The sequence below is a fragment of the Lingula anatina genome, chromosome 5 (genome assembly GCF_051362555.1).
Source record: "Lingula anatina isolate TDL-2025a chromosome 5, LinAna3.0, whole genome shotgun sequence".
In the NCBI taxonomy this organism is placed as follows: domain Eukaryota; kingdom Metazoa; phylum Brachiopoda; class Lingulata; order Lingulida; family Lingulidae; genus Lingula; species Lingula anatina.
The window spans coordinates 4,777,891-4,799,965 of record NC_141771.1 but is presented as its reverse complement, the minus strand read 5'-3'; the positions used below and the strand labels follow the sequence as shown (position 1 = coordinate 4,799,965).

The window sequence follows — 22,075 nt, the reverse complement described above, 5'->3', positions numbered from 1 at the left end:
CATAATAGCATGTGTTATGTAAGGGCAATGCACTGTTTAGTAAACCTACATGTAAAATAAAGATACTCGCTCGACACAATCAGTTTTCAATAAAATCACAATTGAAAAACTTTCAAATCCAGCTGTTGTTCCCTTTAAAGAAACAAATGGTGCAATACTTTTGTCACTCCCTGTACAATATATACAGGTATGACATCGCACAATATATAAATGTATGAAATCCTACAATATACAGGTATGTCATATAAATTAAGTGAAATATGGTGGTGTTTTTTAATTTTATGGACATTCTGTATCCTCTATTGATTTAACAGTGAAACACTGGATTTGAGGGGCTGCATGGTTTAAATTTTAATAATTGGTTTAAAATATGGATATTTTCACCGTTTCTGTATTTTCCGAACCATTAAACAAGCTAGATGTGGTATCTGGAATCAAGAGCACTGTTTACAGCCGTGAGGTAATCATTTGTAAATAAAAGCACATGGAATTTGGGGTTGGACAACCTTTTTGACCAATGTTGTAATACCGAATATACTGGTCCTATGGCAAAATAGTGACTATTTATGTCATTTTTTGCAAGGTTTATTAAAGAAGCCATAGATAACGCACGAGGCAATAAATTTACATAAAACAACCTAGAAGCATTTTAGGCTAAGTTTTGTTCATTTTGTATGCACTCGTATATACAAAACAGATGCTTTGGAAATATCGTATTAGATAAGGTTGTTTACATTACCCCAACTAACTTATTATTCGTCTGCACTAAACACGCAATTGCCTTATTAGTGTTATTCATTCCACATGGATGTAACGTACAGAGCATTAGATGTTTGAATTAGTCCTCTTACTTGTGCATTTAACTAGATTTTAACTCAGGCCTATGAGTCAGCCCCCCCCCCCCACACACACACACATACATACACACACATACATACACACACACACATACACAGACATAAAAATTAGAGGCCCCCTTCTATATAACCAATTCAAGAATATTTCCTTTAACAGTTCGGCCATGTCCTCACTCTAACCTGGGTCATTGAAATGAGGAAGGTCCAACGTTGCGGGTTGGTAGACCTAATAATACAGATGTACATAAGCACTTCAAAATGTGTGCCTCTTCGTGTTGGGCTGTCCCTGGGAGCGGATGATTGTGATTTTTTTTATATATTGTTGTTTGCTCTATTTCCTCCTCGACCATTAGAGTGAAGAAGTAATGGACCAATCATCAGGGATGTGAATGGGCACTTGGAGTGTTAATGTGCCTTTGTGTAGAGCTGTCTATGGGGGTGGACGATGCACATTTTCTATGTTATAGCTTCAGCGCCTATCTCCTACTTGACCATACGAATGAGGAAGTTAAAAACTTTTGGGATTGATAGGCCTATCATCGGGGATGTGGATGGTCCAGTTTAATTGATACGCTTTGTCTATCCATGATTGCTTAGGGAGAAAGTCAGAAATCGGACAGCAAAATTTAAAGCGCGCGCACGAGCAAACCTGCTCATCAGCAGTGACAAAAATGTTCCTTCCCTGTAGGCACTGAGGGGCATACAAGAAGAAACATGCGCCTGGACAGAAATTCTGCCCCACTGTCCAAATAATTGACGCCAAAATCATCTGTCCATGCAATAAAACAGAAATAAATGCACCACGTTATATGTGTTTCAAACTCGTTAAAATAATAAACTAAAATATATGTCGGTTTACTTCTACATGGGTACGTCACAAACACAATTACCTGTATACTCCAGAGCGGCACTTTGAACAAAATGCTGCGCTCTTGAAAATTCTGTGTAATTCTTTTATCTATGAAGTGCAAATTATAATAGAATTGCAACATTTCACAAAAGTGGTTTTGCCTTGTTAAAAAGATTCTAAAGTTCATCAAGTCGTTTTTGCTATTTTATGCGTTTCTAGCTGTAATTGCTAGATTTACTATCAGTTGATCAGGTGAAAGATCTCTTCAACGGCAACGCAGTGATAACATTTTTTTGCATTGCATATCTGAGTTGAAGGATATTATCTCATTTTACGCAACTCGATCACCTGAGGGGATAATAAAAACAAATAAATTTCATTGAAGATATGTCTTCCTGGCAGGCAGTTATGAAATATGGAACGTGTAAGGAACAAAACGTCCGCCCCTCCGAGGCCTGCACCGGGCCTTGTCCTAGGTCAAAATGTCGGATATTTTTAAATTCCCATTTCTTTTACATTGAGGGCCAGAATTTAGTTCTTGGGACATAAATAAATATATAGTAAATAAATAAATAAATAAACAAGACAATCGACATACTGCATGCATTCAAACTAATCTTTTTGTTATTTTTCCAAAATCCTCAAAAGAGGAGAGAAAATTGCATGGCGAATAAACTAAATACTGGATTTGCTCCCAGCCCTGTTAAGAAATGCAGGAATTCTACAATTTTATTGTTTTCATTGAATTGCATGTCTTGCTTTTGTTTTACATTTCATGAATAATGTCCGCTGATGTGTATGGCTTTTTAAGCAGTGCTGTTTTCGATATTTTACCATTCTTTCTTTTGCGAGAGCAGCGCGCAGACGACAGGTTTACCGACGACCATGGGCGGCGTCTCTCGTCTGCTAAGTTATTGCCGATTGTTTTCATTGCTGATGGTATTGTCCAGAATCTCGCAATGTGATGCACAACCTAGTAAGTTATGTATTTATTTGTTTATTTATTTATTTTTCATTTTTGTGTCCAACTGTAAAAATGCAGTGCCTTGTCTACAATGCCAGGGCGAAACAAGCGTTATCAATTTTTTTTCATAATTCATATACTTGCTGAGATCATTCCATTTTATTTTTATACAGCTTGAATTGTACTGTTGTCTAAACTGGTGCGAAAACAGTCAAACGCTCAAGCATGATTATGTTAACATGGTTTTATGTAAAAAAAGACAAATGCAACATTATTTACCAACTTTTAACTGGAAGAAGCGTTTGCATGCGGGTACTACGAGAGATTTCACAGTGACACCATGATTTTCCTTTCATGAAATGTAATTTCATATTCTTCATGAAAAAAGATAAGTAGTAATACGCCTTAACGATATTGATTTTAATATATATTAAGGAATGTCGATGTTTCATAGAAAATTTCAACCCAAGAAATGTTTTTACATCATGTCTGTCAATTGTGAAATGTCGAATTCAGACCACTTTTAAGTTTTTCTTTTAAAGATAAAGAAAAATAAAAATAAGTTATAGTCGGCTTATGTGACAGAGTATTTTAAGTGCCAGTCTCTGGCAATTTTGACACCATGCCGCCATAGGCCTGTTGTTTGGTTTGACAATAATATAAATGCTGTTTCACTTTTCTTCTTGAAATTTTCAGGGTTGACCAATAATAATGCATCTGAAACCTGTGCAAAATTCCAAAGCTTGTGAACTGTTGAAGTTATTGAACTTTGAAATAAGTTACTTTTTTATTTGATCTACCGGATATATTTGGGAAATAATACCCTTGGAAGGAATGTGGTAACTGTGGGTTGATTGTCATCAGAAATTAAGCTTTTAACTCGAAACTTACAGCTTAGAACAATCAACTTTGCCATCCACGCACCTCCCTCCCCCCATTCCTTGCCAGCCCTGTCTCATCTTTCTTCTCACACTGTTGAAATTGTACGTGTGATAAAATATAGTATTCAATACTTTCAGCGCCATCTACAGTGACACCTACCACACTAATCATGCCGCCTACGTTCAGTAAGTGCACAGCATCTTCCATATAGCTCTGAAATGTAAATAAAATGACAGAATATATCAACCGTTGGAGGTGTATGTATTTTCTCTGTTTCGCTGTGGCAGTGTTCACAGAATCGTTGGTGCATTCGGCTCAAACGATCAAAATTTAAGATAAAGAACAATCGAGGGTATGCCTACACTAGCTTGTTCATTCCCTATAGCGCATACAAATCACCACTACTCGGTTCTTACATAACTCAAATATCTACGAGTTTGCCAACAACCATACAAGTAGTAGTAGCTCGTTTCCACCACCTGAATCCATAAAAAACTGCCTTTGTTTTGTTTCAGTGGCACAGATGTACACAGTGACAATGGGCGCACACATCCCCAACGGCATGCAACTCCCGGGGGCCAACTACACCTCAGGAAGTTCCTGCACCACCGCCTGTGACAGCATGTCTAACTGTGTCGCTGCCGACTGGAACATGGCCAGCAATACGTGTTTCGTTCACACCGCTGCCACTGGATGCAACGCTTTGGTCAACAAGACGACCTGTAATAACTACAGGAGAGTAGGAGCTTGTACAAGTGAGTGCGCTGTGCCTAACGCACGTGGAAATTGAAACACGCGCGTATTGTGCATTTTTTCAGCCAACGAGGTCCTTCCCAGATTGTCTGAAACTTGTGTGTCGTCATTTCGTGACGTCATAGAAAACGAGAATAAGCGTAGGCATAGGCTATTTTTGGATTAACTTCTTAACAATGAGCTTAGTGAAGCTCTATGCACTGTTGCCTTAGAAAGCAATACCAAAGCCATTCGCAAAACGTGATCAATTCGCACATGAACGAAAACAAACAGAAAAATAGCCATGAATAAATTCTGTCAATTTTTATTCGTTTCTGTACCGCACACGCTAGACTGCCATTATTGCCGACCCACTCCCATCCAAATTCCGCGATATCTCGCTGGTTTATACGCTAAAGCGCGAGACGATGAGGTACCTCTGATATTTCCTATTGCACTAATTTAGATAAGCAATTACGTTAGTACAATTCTGTTCTTGCATCAAATATACGTATACTCTGACAGCTGTTTTTTCCACACCTTCATACACACGTACATAGACGGCATTAACATTCAGTGAATCTAAACCCGCTCCAATCCGACTTAATATATGCAGAGAGACACTAAAACAAACCTGTCTCCATCTGCTATTTAACTACAGTACAACATGTTTGCAAAATACGTTTTCGTAGATGTTTAAAATGTATCTCCACGGAAGTGCAGTGTTTCTTTGGAGCTTCAATATCTTGTTCATTTTCTCGTATGTTGATTCACGTCAGCCACGTTATTTACGGCATTTATATGCACGTACATTGTCCAAAATTGCCAAATAACTTAATATATGTTTTACTTTCAGCGACAACGACACCCTCCACACGTAAGTGTTTCATTTTTTCATTGTAGTCTGGATGACTGGTGCTATATTTTGGCCAAATTGCTCAAAATGTGGAAAAAGCATGAAACTTGGCACAATTGTTCTTTGGTCTATGCTGATCATTTTTAAGGGCAGTGCCCAAAATTTCCAAGCGTTGCTTAGCAACCGTTGCTATGGAAGTGAATTTCCTTAGTAACAAGCTAATTAGACCTTTCTTGTCCAGTTTAAAAAGTTTATAAATGCTAATAACTATGTTTCAGGGCATCAGAACTATCACTAGACTATTTTAAGGCAATTAAAACCCAAATTAACCTTAGCCACGATTGCTAGGCAGCATATTACCCTAGCAACAAGCATTTAAAGTTGCGTTAGTCTATTAAGTAAGGCAAATCTATAATACTAGCTAAGAACTACACTTTTGAGCAAGATGTTCATACTTTTAATCCAGTAAGTTGAACCAATTGTGTGATAACACACATCCGATCAAATAAATTGCCAGTGCAGAAATTTAAGGCAGCATGTTCAAAATTAATAACCAGCCATTTCCATGCTTTTATCACCTTACGACTCTTTACGGCCCTTGCACATTGTCAGCCTCTACATCTGCACCTACATGCACACTGGAGCAACTCTGGACAGGTCAATAGCTTTTGGCAAATGTGTCCACTTAGGCCCACTGTTCTGCACAAGTCCAACCAGAGTGAGCACATGGTATCTGTTGACATGGCACCGTAGTGCTGATTCAGATATGTTCATCTCGCAAGAATACTCTTATATTGATGTAGAGCAGCCTTGGTGGAAGTAAGATATGGCATCTAACGGCCTTTGGGTGTGAACAGAAACTTTTGAACTTTATTGATTAACAAATAGAATTAAAATAGAACCATGCTGAACTGACAAAATACAATGTGAAAAAAACTTTTTAGAAAATATTGAACAAAATGAAAAATATCTTGGAAATCTGGTCTCTGAGAAACCTTTCAATAATAGGAAAGTCAACAGTGGTTAAACCTTTAGTATTTCTCATCTTACGTAGGGCATGTATAAACTCTCCTACCAGCCCCCCCCCCTCCCTCAATACTTAAAATATGCATATCATATTTAACTTTATCAGGAATGGAAAAAGATACAAAATAAAATGAGCAAGGATGGCGTCTGATTACAAAAATGGACGGAAAAAGGTAAAGCAAATACAAATTTTTCCAAGGCCCTAAACTTTACATGGCTTAAGAGACTTCTTTATGAAGAAAATAAGAGTAAGTGGAGAGCGTTTTTCTTGGCAAAATGTCAGGAATCGGTAGTAACAAAAGGTGGATTAAAAATACTAAAAGCAACTTCTTATCCCTTTTGGCAAACATTATTGGTTCTTTGAGTGAAATTCAGGAAAATTTCAATTTAACCCCAGATGAAATCTTATCACAACCATTATGTCAAAACTCAAAAATTGAAAAAAATTAAAAAACTATTTTCCATAAAAGATGGTGTAAAATGTTTTTTTTTTTTTTTACATCAATGATATTATTAATGACATTTGAACTCCCCTCTGTCTAGAGGAACTCAACGAAAAATCAACCTTAACACTAACTTTCTGGGCTAATTCAGCATGTTAAATACTTGTTGCTAGGGTAATATGCTGCCTAGCAACTGTTGCAATGGTTTACTTGGGTTTTTAATGTCTTAAAATAGTATAGTGATAGTTCTGATGGTTTGAAACATTATTAAAAGCCTTTTTAAATCATTTAAACTGAACAAGAAAGCTCCAATTAGCTTAATTGTTACTAAGGTAAATCACTTCCTTAGCAACGGTTGCTAAGCAACGCTTTGAAATTTTGGGCACTGCCCTTGAAAATGATCAGCATAGTCCAAAGAACATTTGTGCCAAGTTTCATGCTTTTTCCACCTTTTGAGCAATTTTTGCACCAGTCATCTAGACTATTGATACTCTACCTACTTGTAGGGCATGGGCATTTTAATGGAAACGTACTAGGCGAATTATTCCTGATAGAGCATCTCCGTAAAACATACTTTGGTGGCGCATTTGACATCTATATAAACTGCAATGTCTTATGTTTGTTCCATCATATCTACTCATTCTAAACACCGTACGGATATCTCGGTCAACGTCAGTTTCGGAATCATTTTGGTTCAGGGAGTCTGTCAATATCTCGCAATACCGTTATATATCCAGCAGAACCAGTTTTATACAGCAGGTACTTTACACACACATCCACGTACATACATGGAAACATACGTCCATGCATTTTACAGGTATGTACATGTATGTGTACACACACGCGCAAGCACACAGACTCACACACATACACAAACACACACACACACACACACACACACACAAGGAAAGAGAGAAAGAGTGAGCGAGAGAGGGCTTAATATTTCAATGTCAGATATTCCATTTCAGTGACCCTTGCCCAGCTCTTGGCTAATTTCAATCTCACCCCCAACATGAACATCTTGGGTGGTGTGGAGCAGACCAACCTGACCTCTCTCATGGCCTGCGTGGCTGCCTGCAACTCGAACCCAATGTGTTTCGGATTTGACTACAACGTCGCGACCAGCGGGTGCTACTTCTTCTTCGGGATGGCCGTGTGTGGAACCTTGCGGTCGGCTCCCGGTGTGAATCATTACAGGAGGATCACCGTGTTCTGTGGTGGAACGCCAGCCACTACCCCCGCTACCACGACTGCCCCGACCTTCACCTTTCCATCCTTTACATTACCGAATATTTTCTTTCCAAATAATCCTAACAACATCATTTCGAACTTATGTAAGTATATGTATATGGTGATGATATGACACGCACGCGCGCACACACACACGCACGAGTGCACGCACATAAACACACGCACGAGTGCACGCACACGCACACACGCAGACACACACGTTTACTGACCCTAGGCGATTGCAGGGTGGTGGTGGAGGGATGTTTTCTTTTGCCATTTAAGACGAGGACAATGTTTCTGCCATATGTAAGGCACAGGAATGAATTTTGGTTTAGTTTATTTGTCTTTTTTTTTTTTGGGGGGGGGGGGGATGTTAAGGGGGAGAGGGAGAGGGGAGACTGGGGAGAGGGGAGACATAATGTAGAATCATGAATCACTTACTTGAGCTTCATGTTCCAATGTAATTCCCGGTCTGTAGATTGTTTAGTGAGGATGTGGAGGATGTGGAAGTGGAGTGAGGATGTGGTGGTGATAACTGTTATATTACCCCCCCCCCCCCTCACACACACACACACACACACACACACACACACACACACACACAAATAAAACACACATCCTGATTCACACCTCAGGTTATTGTACATCTGTTTACTGGCACTTTCTTTTTGTTTTCCAGTTGGTATTCCGAACCTCAATATTCCGCCGATAACAACGACCACAATCAACCCATTCCTGAGTTTCTTCCAGAATGCACTGGGATCACAGCAACGTAAGTGATCATGTTTGTTTGGCTGTTTGTGTCTGTGGTGGTGGTGGTGGTGGTGGTGTGTGTGTGTGTGTGTGTGTGTGTGTGTGTGTGTGTTCCCTTTTCAGTCAGTCTGTCTTTGCGTCTGCCGGTCCTTTTGTCTGTGTTACTATTAGTATGTATGCATTATTCTGTCTCTGTTTATTTTTTTACTTATTCATTGTTAATAATTCATTCATTCGAGTGCACGCACATAATCACACGTACGAGTGCACGCACATAATCACACGTACGAGTGCACGCACATAAACACACGCACACACACACACGTTTACTGACCCTAGGCGATTGCAGTGTGGTGTAGGGGGGGGGGGAGAGGATTTTTTTGCCATTTAAGACGAGGGCAATGTTTCTGCCATATGTAAGGCACAGGAATTAATTTTGGTTTAGTTTGTCTTTTAATTTTTTTTTTGGGGGGGAGGGGGGATGTTAAGAGGGGGGGGACGGAAAGGGAGACTGAGGAGAGGGACACATAATGTAATGTAGAATCATGAATCACTTACGTGAGCTTCACGCTGCAATGAATTCCTGGTCTGTAGATTGTTTATCTTTATTTTATTTAATATCGTGTGTTCTGTGGTCAATGATTTAAAAGACTGAAAATATCTGCAGTCAGAAATACACGCTTGCTTCAACAATTCGACAAGCTTAAGTTTTTTTTTTGTGTGAAGTGCTTCTTGAATTTGAGGCAACTCGCACTTAACTGTTAAACTTTACTGCAGCGCCATAACGAGTGAAGTATGAAGAAAAAATTGAAATTGGATCTGGGGGGTGAGGGTGGAGTGAGGATGTGGTGGTGATAACTGTAATATCCCCCCCCCCCCCCACACACACACACGCAAACACACATCCTGATTCACACCTCAAATTATTGTACATCTGTTTACTGGCACTTTCTTTTTGTTTTCCAGTTGTTATTCCGAACCTTAATATTCCGAACCTGAATATTCCGCCGATAACAACGACCACCATCAACCCAATCCTGAGTTTCTTCCAGAATGCGCAACGTAAGTGATCATGTTTGTTTGGCTGTTTATGTGTGTGTGTGTGTGTGTGTTCCCTTTTCAGTCAGTCTGTCTTTGCGTCTCCCGAACCTTTTGTCTGTGTTACTATTAGTATGTATGCATCATTCTGTCTCTGTTTATTTTTTTACTTATTCATGTTAATAATTCATTCATTTTTTTCTTCAATTTTCTATTTATCATAGAAAATACCTTGTAATTAGCACACCATATACAATAAAGACAAGATGTTGAAAGTTGTTTTTCAAATTATAACTTCTTATTCTAAATCTTAATTTCAGAGAATTCCGCAAACTTTATACCGCCTGCATTCCCACAGTTTCCCGGAGGCAGCGGTACCCAGCCTTTTAGTTTTGGTAAGCGTAGGAAGCGCTCAATTGAAGAGAAGCACGTGGCTCGTGACACTTCGCCCCTAAGAGGATAGCCAGCTCGGATGTGGTCTCTCTTCTGCATTCGTCACGGCATTATTGTAACTGGCCTTGACAATACCATTATCAACATTAAACATTTCAGAATTGAGGCGAATGCATGTTTTATTTAGAAAGACATGGCATAAGACAAATTTTGATTTTGTATATCTATGAGAACTTCAAAAAGCGTTCTCTTCTCGGTTCTTGTCAAGAGTTGAATTTCAAAGTCCCCTTTTTTTGGTCTTTAATTATTCCCAGACCATGGACCAGATATTTAATTTACTTGCTTATTGAGTTTGTAATTAAAAAGAAAAAGAGCCTTAATTTAAGCATGTGGTGCGAATTAAGCAATTTTATACGGTGATATATCCAGAAACATATGATTATAGGGATAATAACTCTTTGTTTTGGCCAAAAAATTAATTTTCCTGGAGTAAACAATTTTTCCACACTTACCAATGGTAAATGAATCCATTTTTACATTCAAAGTTAGTCCCTGTTTTTTTTCTAAAAAGTTTGTTTTTTTTTTTGTTATAATCTCTTAAGAGATTATAACAGAGTATAGCCATCAATGGAGATCACGTGGTCTAAAGACAAGCTCACATATCAGAATAATAGCTATAACTGCTGTTTTTGTGGTACAACAGAACATATTATTTCTATGAGCTGTTCACATTTCTATTGTGAAATACAGATCTCATACGAAGAGTTATTATCCCTTTAACTCGTATCTCAAGTGCTTTTTCCACGTACTCTATAATGAAATAAAATAAGTGCCTAGTACATATTTTTTCCTTTATTTCATATGTACAGAATTTTAGAAACAACAAAATCTATCAAAGATAGATGACACCAAAAATGGTGTATAATTAGATATTTATAGGTACTTAAGCAGTTTTTAAGGCAGTAAGCGAAACATTTCCACATCAAACCTCATGTCCTGTAAGCTCAGTTGTTACTACATGTAGAGAACCAAGACGTTTAATAAGTGCCATTTGCAACATTGTTGACATAGTTTTAATCTTAAATGATTTCTTACACAATAGCTGACAATGGTTGAGTGTGTCTACTGTGGTTGTTTTTGTTGTAGAATTGCAGTCTTGTGCAATGTACAAATAAAATGTAATTACTGAACCGTAGTCATGTGCGAAGTGCCCGGTTTCTCTTCAAGCTAACTGATCTTAACATAAATTTATTAGAATTACAACTTTAGTATAATTATGTATGTACCATTCAACTTTTTAGTTGAAGATAAAATGTAACTATTATATCATTATTTTAATTCTCATAGGCTGTTATTTAAAAATGTTCACCATGTGCAATTGTTTGTCATTGTTCCTTTTTAAAAGACTCTCATCCATAGTCTTGCTGCAAAATATTTCATATTTCACAATATTATCATTATATAACAGGTGCATGCACTTGCAGGATGGTAAAAATAGAGGATGGATTACAAAAAAAAAAAGACAATTTGGATGACTGTCAGAAAATATCTCTGGATCCACCATGTGTATGAATTTGTGAGAGTGAGGTAATAATAAATATCATGAAATGTCTGCCAGACAGTTTATGTTTCATAATGCATAGAAAGCTCCTGGGTTCTTCACTTAAATCTTGTTAAAACAGCATAGGTTCACTTACATGTGTATTGGCCATCTCTATTACATACAGTGTACATACATACATATATATATATATACTGGATATATACACAGAGACACACTGCCTCTGCAATGTATTTCCTTCTTCATTTCAGTTTCAAATCACTTGGCGTAAATTATTTCCAACCAGAAATACAGTTCATATTTGACTTTAAGGCTTCAACCAAATAGTTAACTTAACAGTCCCACAGTTGTATAAACTGGCCATAATAATTCTTCAAAAAGAAAAGGATCAGTTATGAGATTAAACAAACGAACTACAGACAGTTTCCTTTCTCAGAAAGTTTTCACCTTATAAACATATTTTTCTGTTTCAATAACTATTCAATATTCTCATATGTCCTATACTGCATTGGCTGCTGAACTAGCCATTTCTTCTTTAATACAAGAAGGGCAAAGCACTGCCTTAAATGGACTACCACTATCAATTCTGGTCTGAGTAGCCTAAAACATTCAGTGTTCAGATCTGCTGTGAATTTTCTCCCTGGTATTATATGAACTCTGCACATTGTTTTTTACTGCTCTCTAGATAGCAGTCCACATTCTGGTAGGTGACCAGGGACATCTCTTCAGTGTGACCCAGATATGATGCTGTGATCACTGACCTGTAGGACGAAATTATTAAAAAAAAAAAAATAAATAAAAATAAATAAATAAATAAATAAATATATATGCAATAAATTTATGACATATTTTTCAAATATAAGAACACTTTAAATAATAACTTAAAACATTGCCATCTTCCGTTTAAATATCTGTTTCAATAACCATTGTCCTACAGATACACATGTGCACAAACACGATACAATGTATACTGACCAAAACTTCCAACGCAACACTTGGGTTTATTGCAACACAAGTTATTTTCTTACCCTAAATTTAACAATACATAACAAAGATTCAAATCAAAAACACAGTTTCAGAGTCGGGAGTGAAGAACAGATTTTTCCTGGTTTCAAGTTCATTGCACCGAAGTCAGAATCTTGTGTGTGACGCCAGAGGAGGCCATACACAAGTTCACTGTACGTTATTACAACAAGTTAATTGCACCGAAGTCAGAATCTTGTATGGCCTCCTCTGGCGTCACCACAGCCTGGATTTTGCGATGCATGGAATCAATCAATTGCCATATTTCAGCCTGTGTGATGCTGTCCCATTCCTCCTTGAGTGCTTGACGCAACTGTCGGACTGTGGCCAGTTTTGGATCACGCCTTCTCATCCAGTGAACTAGAATATCCCAAAGATGTTCTATCTGGGGAATAAGATCACTGGTGCTTCCTGTTTCATTATACCAGCTCTGGAGACATGATACGGTAGACACGTGGATGCCAAGGTTCCTTGCAACCTGTCTTTGGGACATTCCGCCAATGAGCATACCAACAGCTTGCTCTCGCTGATATTGACCATTGCACGGCAAGGTCACATGTTGACCAAGGACAATGCAAAGCAATATTAAAGTTGCCTATCACTACAGCTATTTATTGACCAAATTCTGGAACGATTGGTCACAAAGTTCTACTCGACCTGATGGGATAGGGAAAATTCTAAACAATGTACAATCAAGTGAAACGAGCTGCCCACATGACAAAATCAAAACAATTTTCTGAGCTTTTAGGGTTTAGTTGATGTATTATGACTCAAAACCAAAATCCCATTTTATGTACTCCAAATATTTCAAAATTGTTACGTGTTGTGTTGGAAGTTGTGGTCAGTATATATAGAAGTAAATGAAAACATGACGAACTATGTAAAAATTAAAATGAAATACAATAACTAAAGGAAAACTTACTGAAATCTCATGATGAAGGTGTGTACCCAGTCCCTTGGGTCACAGCAGTAGGTGCTGGAAATGACAGCAAAAATAAACATTATCAATACACTCCCAAACTAGGGGTACCAGGCATGGAAAGTTATGGAATTAAACCAACAACATTTTTGCATGTAAATACCTCAAAATATCTTTTAGACATCATAGAGACAACTATAATCCTACTTTAAGAACAATGATCACATAGCAGCAAGTAACAAAATTCAATGGAAACAAGTTTGATCCTATGAAAATTAATAAATGTTTGCTTTTTTCACACCTTAGGCATACCAATATGTTGTGACTTAATTGATAATGTTAAAGTTCAGTGTCATTTAGTATCATTACATGGTAGAATCTCTCAAAGCATGCCATGGTACAGCACACTAGTAAAGCTGTACAGTACAGCAAATTGGTACAGATGTATGGTACAGTATACTGGTACGGCTGTACGGTACAGTATACTGGTACGGCTGTACGGTACAGTATACTGATACGGCTGTACGGTACAGTATACTGGTACGGCTGTACGGTACAGTATACTGATACGGCTGTACGGTACAGTATACTGGTACGGCTGTACGGTACAGTATACTGGTACAGATGTATGGAACAGTAAACCTGTACAGCAGATATGATAACTGATGTGAAAGGGCTTCAATAAAATAAGTGATACCAAAGAAACCAGCCATCAACTCACGCCATGTATCCAAACTGGTGTTTAAAGGTCATGGTGACATTAATGGAGCACTCTTTGGTGGATTTCATGGGCACTGTGAGTTCTGATCTGTTGTAAGCGTGCGCCACAATGGTGGACTCACTGTCAAACATATAGGATGTAAGTTCCAGCTTTTTTATTGAGATTGGATAAAAGTTCTGGTTACTGCAGTTATATACATTCTGAAAGAGAAGAAAATAAGGAAAATGAAGTCAGATATAAGTTTTGCATGTACAATGTGAACACTTCTTTGGCAAAAATGGAGGCTACCTCTGCTCTCAATGGGGGGAGGGGGGGCACAATTCTTCTGCTAGGCACTATCATTAAATATCGGGAATTTCTCCAGGGGGCACAATTATTCGGCTAGGTGTTTCATCTGTTAAATTGACTGCATTTAGCAAGAGTACCTGATGTGTTATATCGTTGTACATAGACCGAATCAGCCCTAATACCGTCATTTAAAAAAGATTTAGTTTATTCAGTTGCAATAAAATGGCGAAATATTTACTTACTACAAATTTCATTACAACAAATGACTTGTTTCCATTTTTGCTGATGTTGACTGAGTAAGGGTGGATATTTGGATTATTGCTGAGGAGCTTTACTTCACGAGGAACAAGAAAAAATGCGGTGAGAGCACCTGCCAATAATGTTAAGAAGACTGCAATTGCAACCCAAAGACATCTGGAAAGAGGAAAAAGACATAAAATTACTGAATCATTTACTTAAAAAAGAAATATCAAAGAGCTATAATTCTTCGTCAAATATGAATACTTGCAGAGGTTCTTCACCTGTTATCTTTATTTTTTATTTTTATTTTTAAATTTATTTCTGAAACAAACAAAATTAAACCACAAAATGTTAAACAATTAATGGATTACTGTTTTGACACAAGAAATCTCTAATGAAATTGTGCCTTTTAGTTAAAACAAATACTGACTTACAGCTAATTATGTTGAAAATATACTAGTATTGATAATTGCAGTAACAGGGTTATTGATATAGTTACCACTTGATATCAACATTCTTATTCAAAAAGAATCCACAGTGACCAAACAACAGAATAGGCAACCCATTAGTAATACAATTCAGATGTTTAAGTTAAAAAATAAACAAACAGTGCAGAAATACTCACGTCCGTCTGGGTTTGAGGCGTTTATCATTCACTGGAATCAAAGCCACCAAACTGTCCTGCTCTGCTGAAAAAGAAAATCACAATAAAAAGATCCCGATAAAGAAATCACAAAAATATCAAGATCAAAAAATCAATAATAAGTTAAATATACATAAATTATTTTAAATAAATAAAACCCTGGTTTTAGGTGTGAACTTATTCATTTTTATGCATGATTGACGTGGCACACATGCTCTTCATAACCCATGTATCACACTAGTCTTTTTCATACAATTTGAAAAAAAAAAAAAAATATATATATATATATATATATATATATATATATATATATATATAGAGAGAGAGAGAGAGAGAGAGAGAGAGAGAGAGAGAGAGAGAGAGAATGCATTAGTTTTCCCATCAAAGATACAGATCAAATCATTTTAGCCAAAATAACAACATGAAGTCAAAACATTTTGTATCAACCAAAGCCAGTTGCACTTTTTATCTTTTAAGATTAAAACACATCTTTGACATGAAAACATCTCCAAGTAATCAACACTCTACATGACTGCTTGTCAACAATAATGGTTTGATAGCTTGGTTTACAGGTGCTCTGCTTTTAGGCAAAGAATTGGACTATTTTTATAAACTGATCACAACACAACACACACCCATCCCCCCACCCTATCCAGGGAGGATCATCTGATGGCAAATTTGAAAGGCACATACAAGTCAAAATTAGAAACCATCTGTTATTTGAAAACTTTCATCCCATGCACCTTGCAAACTACAGATTAAAATATATGTAAATGTATAGTTACATTTATAGTAATACAATTCCAAAATCATACAATTTTATTTTTAATGAAATTTTAAATTTTTTTATCTAGTTCTGTCAAATCAGTCTTATGGGTGGAAGTTATAAAAGCTGAAAATCCTGAAAACAAAGCTTGCAATTTATATCACAAAAAAACAAAAAACTGAAAATCCTGAAATCGGGTATAGTTCTGAAAACTTTCACCCATTAAGTCTATTGCAACAGTACGACTTTAACACTTCCTATGTTTTGTTTGTCACTTTTGACTTTCTTTCTAAGAAAATAACATTTTTCAGGTGTAGTGTTTTATTTTCATTTCAACATTGAGGAAAAAGTTTTGACACTTGGCTCAAGTAAAGAACTAAAATGGTACATTCTGCTTAATGTTTATCAATACCCAGAAGATAATTCCATTATGTCTTTTAAGACAAAATCTATTCCATAATCTTGTCTTATGAGTCTATAAATCTTAATACTAATTAATGAAAGGTTCTCTATTAACTATCATTTCCACTTAATTGCTCTCCAAATATTTGAGTTCAACTTCCATATGTTCTGTTTCAGTAAGATATGGTATTTTTTCTAATAATTATATATAAAAGAAAAAAGATGTTTCTAATTAATAAAGAAAATCTACTGACTTTTTTTTTAGCAAAGTAACAAATGTTTTTGTCCTTAAGCAAGGACAAACAGTGCATTTTTCTAATTGTTAAACAAATATACAGTTCAGTACTTACTTAAAAACAGGTGACTAAATATGCAACTCCAATATTTCATTTGGCTTTTCGTGATTTATATTTTCAGTCATTTATAAAACATGGATCATAATTCCCTCTGAGCACATCAGATAAATAAATGACAAAGACTGCTTGGGAAAATTAAAACACCTAATTTTGTTCAAATATGGTGAAAAAACATTATGCCTGTGCTACTGGTTATAATGAACGAAGAACTAGTTTACAAAACTGATATTGCCATTTTCTATCTATAATTATAATATATACTAAATACGAAAATAAATATTATTACAAAACTGATACTAAAAGAGTCATGATGAGAGTTCTTTCCTTTTCAAAAAAAAAAAAATCTACAAACATCAATCACACAGTCCCTTCTTGTGATTTCTTCTTTCGCTCATTTTTGAAAAATTTTTCAATAACGTCCCGATCCAGGTTCAGTACTTCTGCCATCACATCAAGGCCTGCATCATCAGGTGTGTCCGAGACTTTCTCATAATACTGCATCATCACGGCATTGGCGTGGGCGCTGATCATGGTGCGTTTCTTGAATGCAGGCTGGTCTTCATCCTTCAAACAAAACACAGTCATATTAGCATTTTCAGACTGATCGTATAAGCTCATCTATCCAGGATATGTCAGGCACCTTTTCCTCATGAGACAACAATATACTTGCATCTTACAACATGTTTTCTATCATTTTAATCCAGACAGTTTTATAAATAACAAAAATTAATTAAACAAATAAACTCTGGCTTAAGTAACAAGAGCATCAATTATGCTTATTACTATACATCAACTGGTCTACAGCAACATCAGCTTCCTTAAACACTAACAGCAATTTCTATTCAGTCAGACTGAATTCATATTAGAGGTTCAAACTGGAATAGGAGTATCCAATTCAAAGAAAGACCTCAGTTGACATAAGAAACTTGAAATCAATTCTTAATTAGCCTAGTACAAATGATTGTCAGTGATGGATGAGGCTTAAGGTAATTAAAAGGTAAGAAAACTCAAGTTTCATCTTGAAAAGATATTCACATAATCCCAAAAGACAACACTATTACATGCTGTTATCATCATCTACCCACAATGCCTCACCTCATAGTACTCTCTCCTCATCCTTCTCTTTTCTCTGTTCTCCATCTTGTACCCTTTATAAAGTCGTTGACGCTCTCGCGGTGGTCGTCGTAGAAACTCCTCAATCTGGTGCAGGTTGGCTCGGGTGCTGGCAGTGGCTGGGACGCCCTGTTCTGCCTTCCTCAACATGTCAGACAGCAGACCCTGAGTGCGCCCCAAGGCCACCGCCGCAAACACCTCCTGCGACACCTTCTGCTGCTTCAGCTCCTGCTTTATCTTGTCATAGATTTCCATCCCAATCTGGAAGCTTTCGGTCTCGTCTTCTTCTGGGGGTTTGGGCCTCCTTCCCCGGGGGTCCTTTTGAGATTTCCCCTCTGTGACCATGGTTTGGTCTTGTCCTGGCAGCGCGACTGTGGTTTGGTCCTGTCCTGACAGTGTCTCTGTCTTCACTATTTCTGGCGATATTGTGTTAAGGGACGGATGATCTGGAAGGCCGGGTAAAAAGAATAGTTCTGTTTATTGTAGTTTTGTTTACTATTCATATTTTTTTCTTTTTTTAAATTTCTTTTCCAAATAAAAACCCCTACATCATATAAGTTTTCAAACTAATTTTCAACTTAAATACCAAGAAAAAAACATATTTTCCCTTAAAGAAGCCCAATGTACATGCTTCTAAAGATAAATAGTAAACAGCTTACTTCCACTACACCAGTATGAAAGTTGAATAAAGACCAACTGAAGTCGCTTCCACCCACAATTGAGTCATTTTTCATTTGGCCAGATGATTTAGTCCTGAGTATGATAATATGCAAATGTTCCTTATATTTAAACCAAAGCAAAATCATCTTAAGCATCTGACAAGACACATTTGTTAACCTTTGCTGAGAATACAGGAAAATGGTGACATTTGTGAGTGAAATAGGACTCTGATCAATCCAATAAACAGAACCATTTCTCTTCTGGGCCTATATTTAAAAAAAAAAAAAAAATGCCAAATATGAGCAAAACATGTAAGGGCTAATTCCCCATGAAAATATCATTATATGTTTATAGATCCCATCTGAAGGGACCCTGGCTGATTGCAATCAGGTTGCCAGATTAACAGGCCTCCTCTTGTTTCCAAATACTCGTATAATCACCAGGTTTTCAATATTCTTTGCATGAGGAGGTGTGTTAATCGAATTACATTCAGTAATAGTCCCCTTGAATATCTGTAGACATAGAAAGATAGTATTCATTGGGAATGAGCTCTGAAACAGTATGATAACCCTTACGAAAAAGTCCTATAGGATCCTATACGATCCTATAGGATCCTATAGGAAATTGGCCCAATTTCCTATAGGATCCTATAGGACTTTTTCGTTAGGGAAGTATCTTTACTGTGCATTTGAATACTTCTCTGCACCAAACTGGCAGAGAAATATCCCGGACAATGGGTGTTTTTTTTTTAATTCTTCCACTGTCACAACTGTGATTGATATCAGTGAATTTAATTCATTTTTATATAATTATAAAAGACAATGATCTTATTTCAATCTGTGAACTTGAGATCTGATAAAGCCCCATTTTGACAGGTGACATCATCAACAATTTCTGACCAATCAGACGACAACAATGGCGGCTGACAGCAGCTGGGTCAATAGCTACATACAGTGTATCTATCAATACCCCTTATATGTATCACTCCAGGTGCCCATCATCAACTGGATTAGCCAAATATTGTTGAAGATATACATACTTTTCTAGTCAATATCATCTTTCAATTGTCTGTAAAACAAAATTTACCACCTACATTCAGAATCTAAGATTCTGTATGACATTGGTGTAAATTGTAGAGTTATCACAGTATTGCCAATTTAATTGTCCCCATAAAGATAACCTTGCTTTTATCTGTCCCACTCCGACCTCTGATACTACACACAATCAGTACGTGATCCAGTCCAGTCAGGGTGAAAGTGCTATGGGTTAATAATCCTATACACAGCATCCCGATAACACTCAGCCTTATGTAATGGCTTAAGTATTATTTAAAAAATTATCGTCAATTCCTTAAAGAAAGATATTTTTCTTCAATCAAAAGCCACACTGTTATACTGAACTTGTTGTTTATCTCAATGTTTATCTAGAGGCTGTCCAGGGAAATATTCTCTATTCAGGATATTTTATTCCACCTCTACCAAGGTAGGGTCTAAGAGGATGACTCCATCATTTTATTAAAGATCCCCCCCAAGCCTCCCAAAAGGGGAATGCTGATATCTTTGATTTTGCCCAAGAAAATTTGTTTGTTTTTTTTAAGTCAAATATTTCAAGTTATTATTGATGTTAAAGTTAAAATAAGAAAAAAAGACAACAGACTTGCAGTCAGTCACTTCACATAATAAGAGAAGTCACTGAGGTCCGAACATAATTCAGTTAATTTCTCAAAATACTTTATTTCAATAACTTAATAACATGCTTTGATTTCATATAAAAAAGCTATACACATGGTAACACATATCAAAGCATTTGCATAATCAAGAAAATGCCATTTTATTTTTTACTGAGGTGCCTCATATCTGAGCTAAAAGGATTGATTCAACAAATTCAGTATGCAAGGTCATTTTTGTTTACTTTTTATGCACTGAGGTCATAGTGACCCAGACATATTACCCAGGCACAACAAGAGCCCTCGCCAACCAGTTAATAGAAAGCACGTGTCCAGCCCAATGGTCAATGATGTGTATCTAAAAGATCAGGTGACTAGCTGACCAGTGAGAGCAAATATTAACAAGTCGTTTACAGGGAGGTATTTGACCAAAAGGTGTTCATTCCCATTTGATTAGACCCTTCCCATATTTTATTATTCAACACACACGTGTCTCTACATGTACCTTCAAATATAAATATAGTACAGCTCATTTTGGTAGTATTGTTAATCATTATCTCTATAGCTTTTCTCAATAATCAATTCACATTGATACCTAAATTACCAAATAAAATAACACACACACACACACAAATAAATAAATAAATAAAAACTCCTTCTGCCAAAAAAAGTAAGAAAATGGAATATTGGTTCAACCAAAATAGTACAACAAAATCAAACGAAAAATGGAAAAACACTTAAATAAAATTATTAACAGCTTAAAAATTAAAGAAATCTTTGGGACCCAAAAGCTTAGATCTCAATCAATATAAAGACTATTCCTTTTGGGTGTTTCAAAATGTAGCATAGTATTTGTCAACTTATCAATAAACAGAAATAAATCCACATTAACTTTTCAAATATTAATAAAGAAACAGAAAGATAAATAAATGAACAATAAAAAAGAAAGAAAACAAAAAGAAAAAACAAACAAAAATAATAATGAGCAGTAATTAGCTACAGGAGTAATAAGAAGCTACATAATACTTTTATATGTTCTGGTCACACCTAGACAAGAATGGTAGACCACTAGGAAACAGACCCCCCCCCCTTCCCCCCCATCAGCTTGTGCAGGTGGCATACTAACCCCATAGTACAATTAAAATTGAAACTCAACTCTCCCTGACCTGTACTATGTTACTATAATGACAGTAGGGATCCAGAAGATTCAGTACTAGGGTGAACCATCCCTGTCACACCGGCAGTAAGCGAGTCCAGAAACTGACCAAACAAACGGCCTAAATATGAGTTTAAGCTTCATTGTTTTTTACCTCTAGGTACCCGACCTAATCCGCGACATGTCGGACAAGAAACGCTCTCTCCCATCAGCTCTTCATATCTGTGGCTGTGGTTTCTGTCTGCTACAGGACTGTCCAGGAAACCTTCATTTACGGCGTGTACAATAGGCATGAGATCGCCAGACATAATGCAAACAGGTGTCCGATTTCTATGGCACCATAGCACTAACATTTATTATCTGGGAGTCACGACCCGGTCACGAGGAAAACGATGGCCGAAACAAACAAGTCATTTGCAAGACGTAAAGTCGTTCTTTTCCCTGGTAGACTTTTGACAATTTTAAAGCTATTTTAACAATAAAAACAAATTTTCGTGTACTTTCGGGTAGTAAAATTATTCATCTACAACAGAAATA

General features: G+C 36.7%; 2 protein-coding genes across 4 annotated transcripts; one reads left to right on the top strand and one right to left on the bottom strand.

Moving 5' to 3' along the window:
* Nucleotides 1-2,563: 2,563 nt before the first annotated feature.
* Nucleotides 2,564-11,638, top strand: LOC106173188 (uncharacterized). Its single transcript, XM_087012949.1, has 8 exons — nt 2,564-2,683; nt 3,691-3,738; nt 4,069-4,308; nt 5,142-5,162; nt 7,579-7,944; nt 8,520-8,612; nt 9,560-9,655; nt 9,952-11,638. The coding sequence occupies exons 1-8, from the start codon at nt 2,593-2,595 to the stop codon at nt 10,092-10,094; spliced, it is 1,098 nt and encodes a 365-aa protein (XP_086869075.1). The 5' UTR covers nt 2,564-2,592; the 3' UTR covers nt 10,095-11,638.
* Nucleotides 10,862-21,968, bottom strand: LOC106173195 (transmembrane protein 106B). 3 transcript variants are annotated; one of them, XM_013554240.2, is made up of 6 exons: nt 21,693-21,968; nt 15,402-15,462; nt 14,779-14,950; nt 14,249-14,448; nt 13,531-13,584; nt 10,862-12,346 (listed from the first exon to the last, which is right to left on the bottom strand). In XM_013554240.2, exons 1-6 carry the CDS (start codon nt 21,889-21,891, stop codon nt 12,232-12,234), a joined length of 801 nt encoding a protein of 266 aa, XP_013409694.1. In that variant the 5' UTR covers nt 21,892-21,968; the 3' UTR covers nt 10,862-12,231. The 3 variants fall into 3 exon arrangements, with proteins under 3 accessions (XP_013409694.1, XP_013409693.1, XP_013409691.1); XM_013554239.2 differs by having other exon boundaries at nt 15,402-15,465; nt 21,693-21,967; XM_013554237.2 differs by lacking the exons at nt 10,862-12,346; nt 13,531-13,584; nt 14,249-14,448; nt 14,779-14,950; nt 15,402-15,462 and adding exons at nt 16,489-17,507; nt 18,039-18,502 and having other exon boundaries at nt 21,693-21,962.
* Nucleotides 21,969-22,075: the final 107 nt, after the last annotated feature.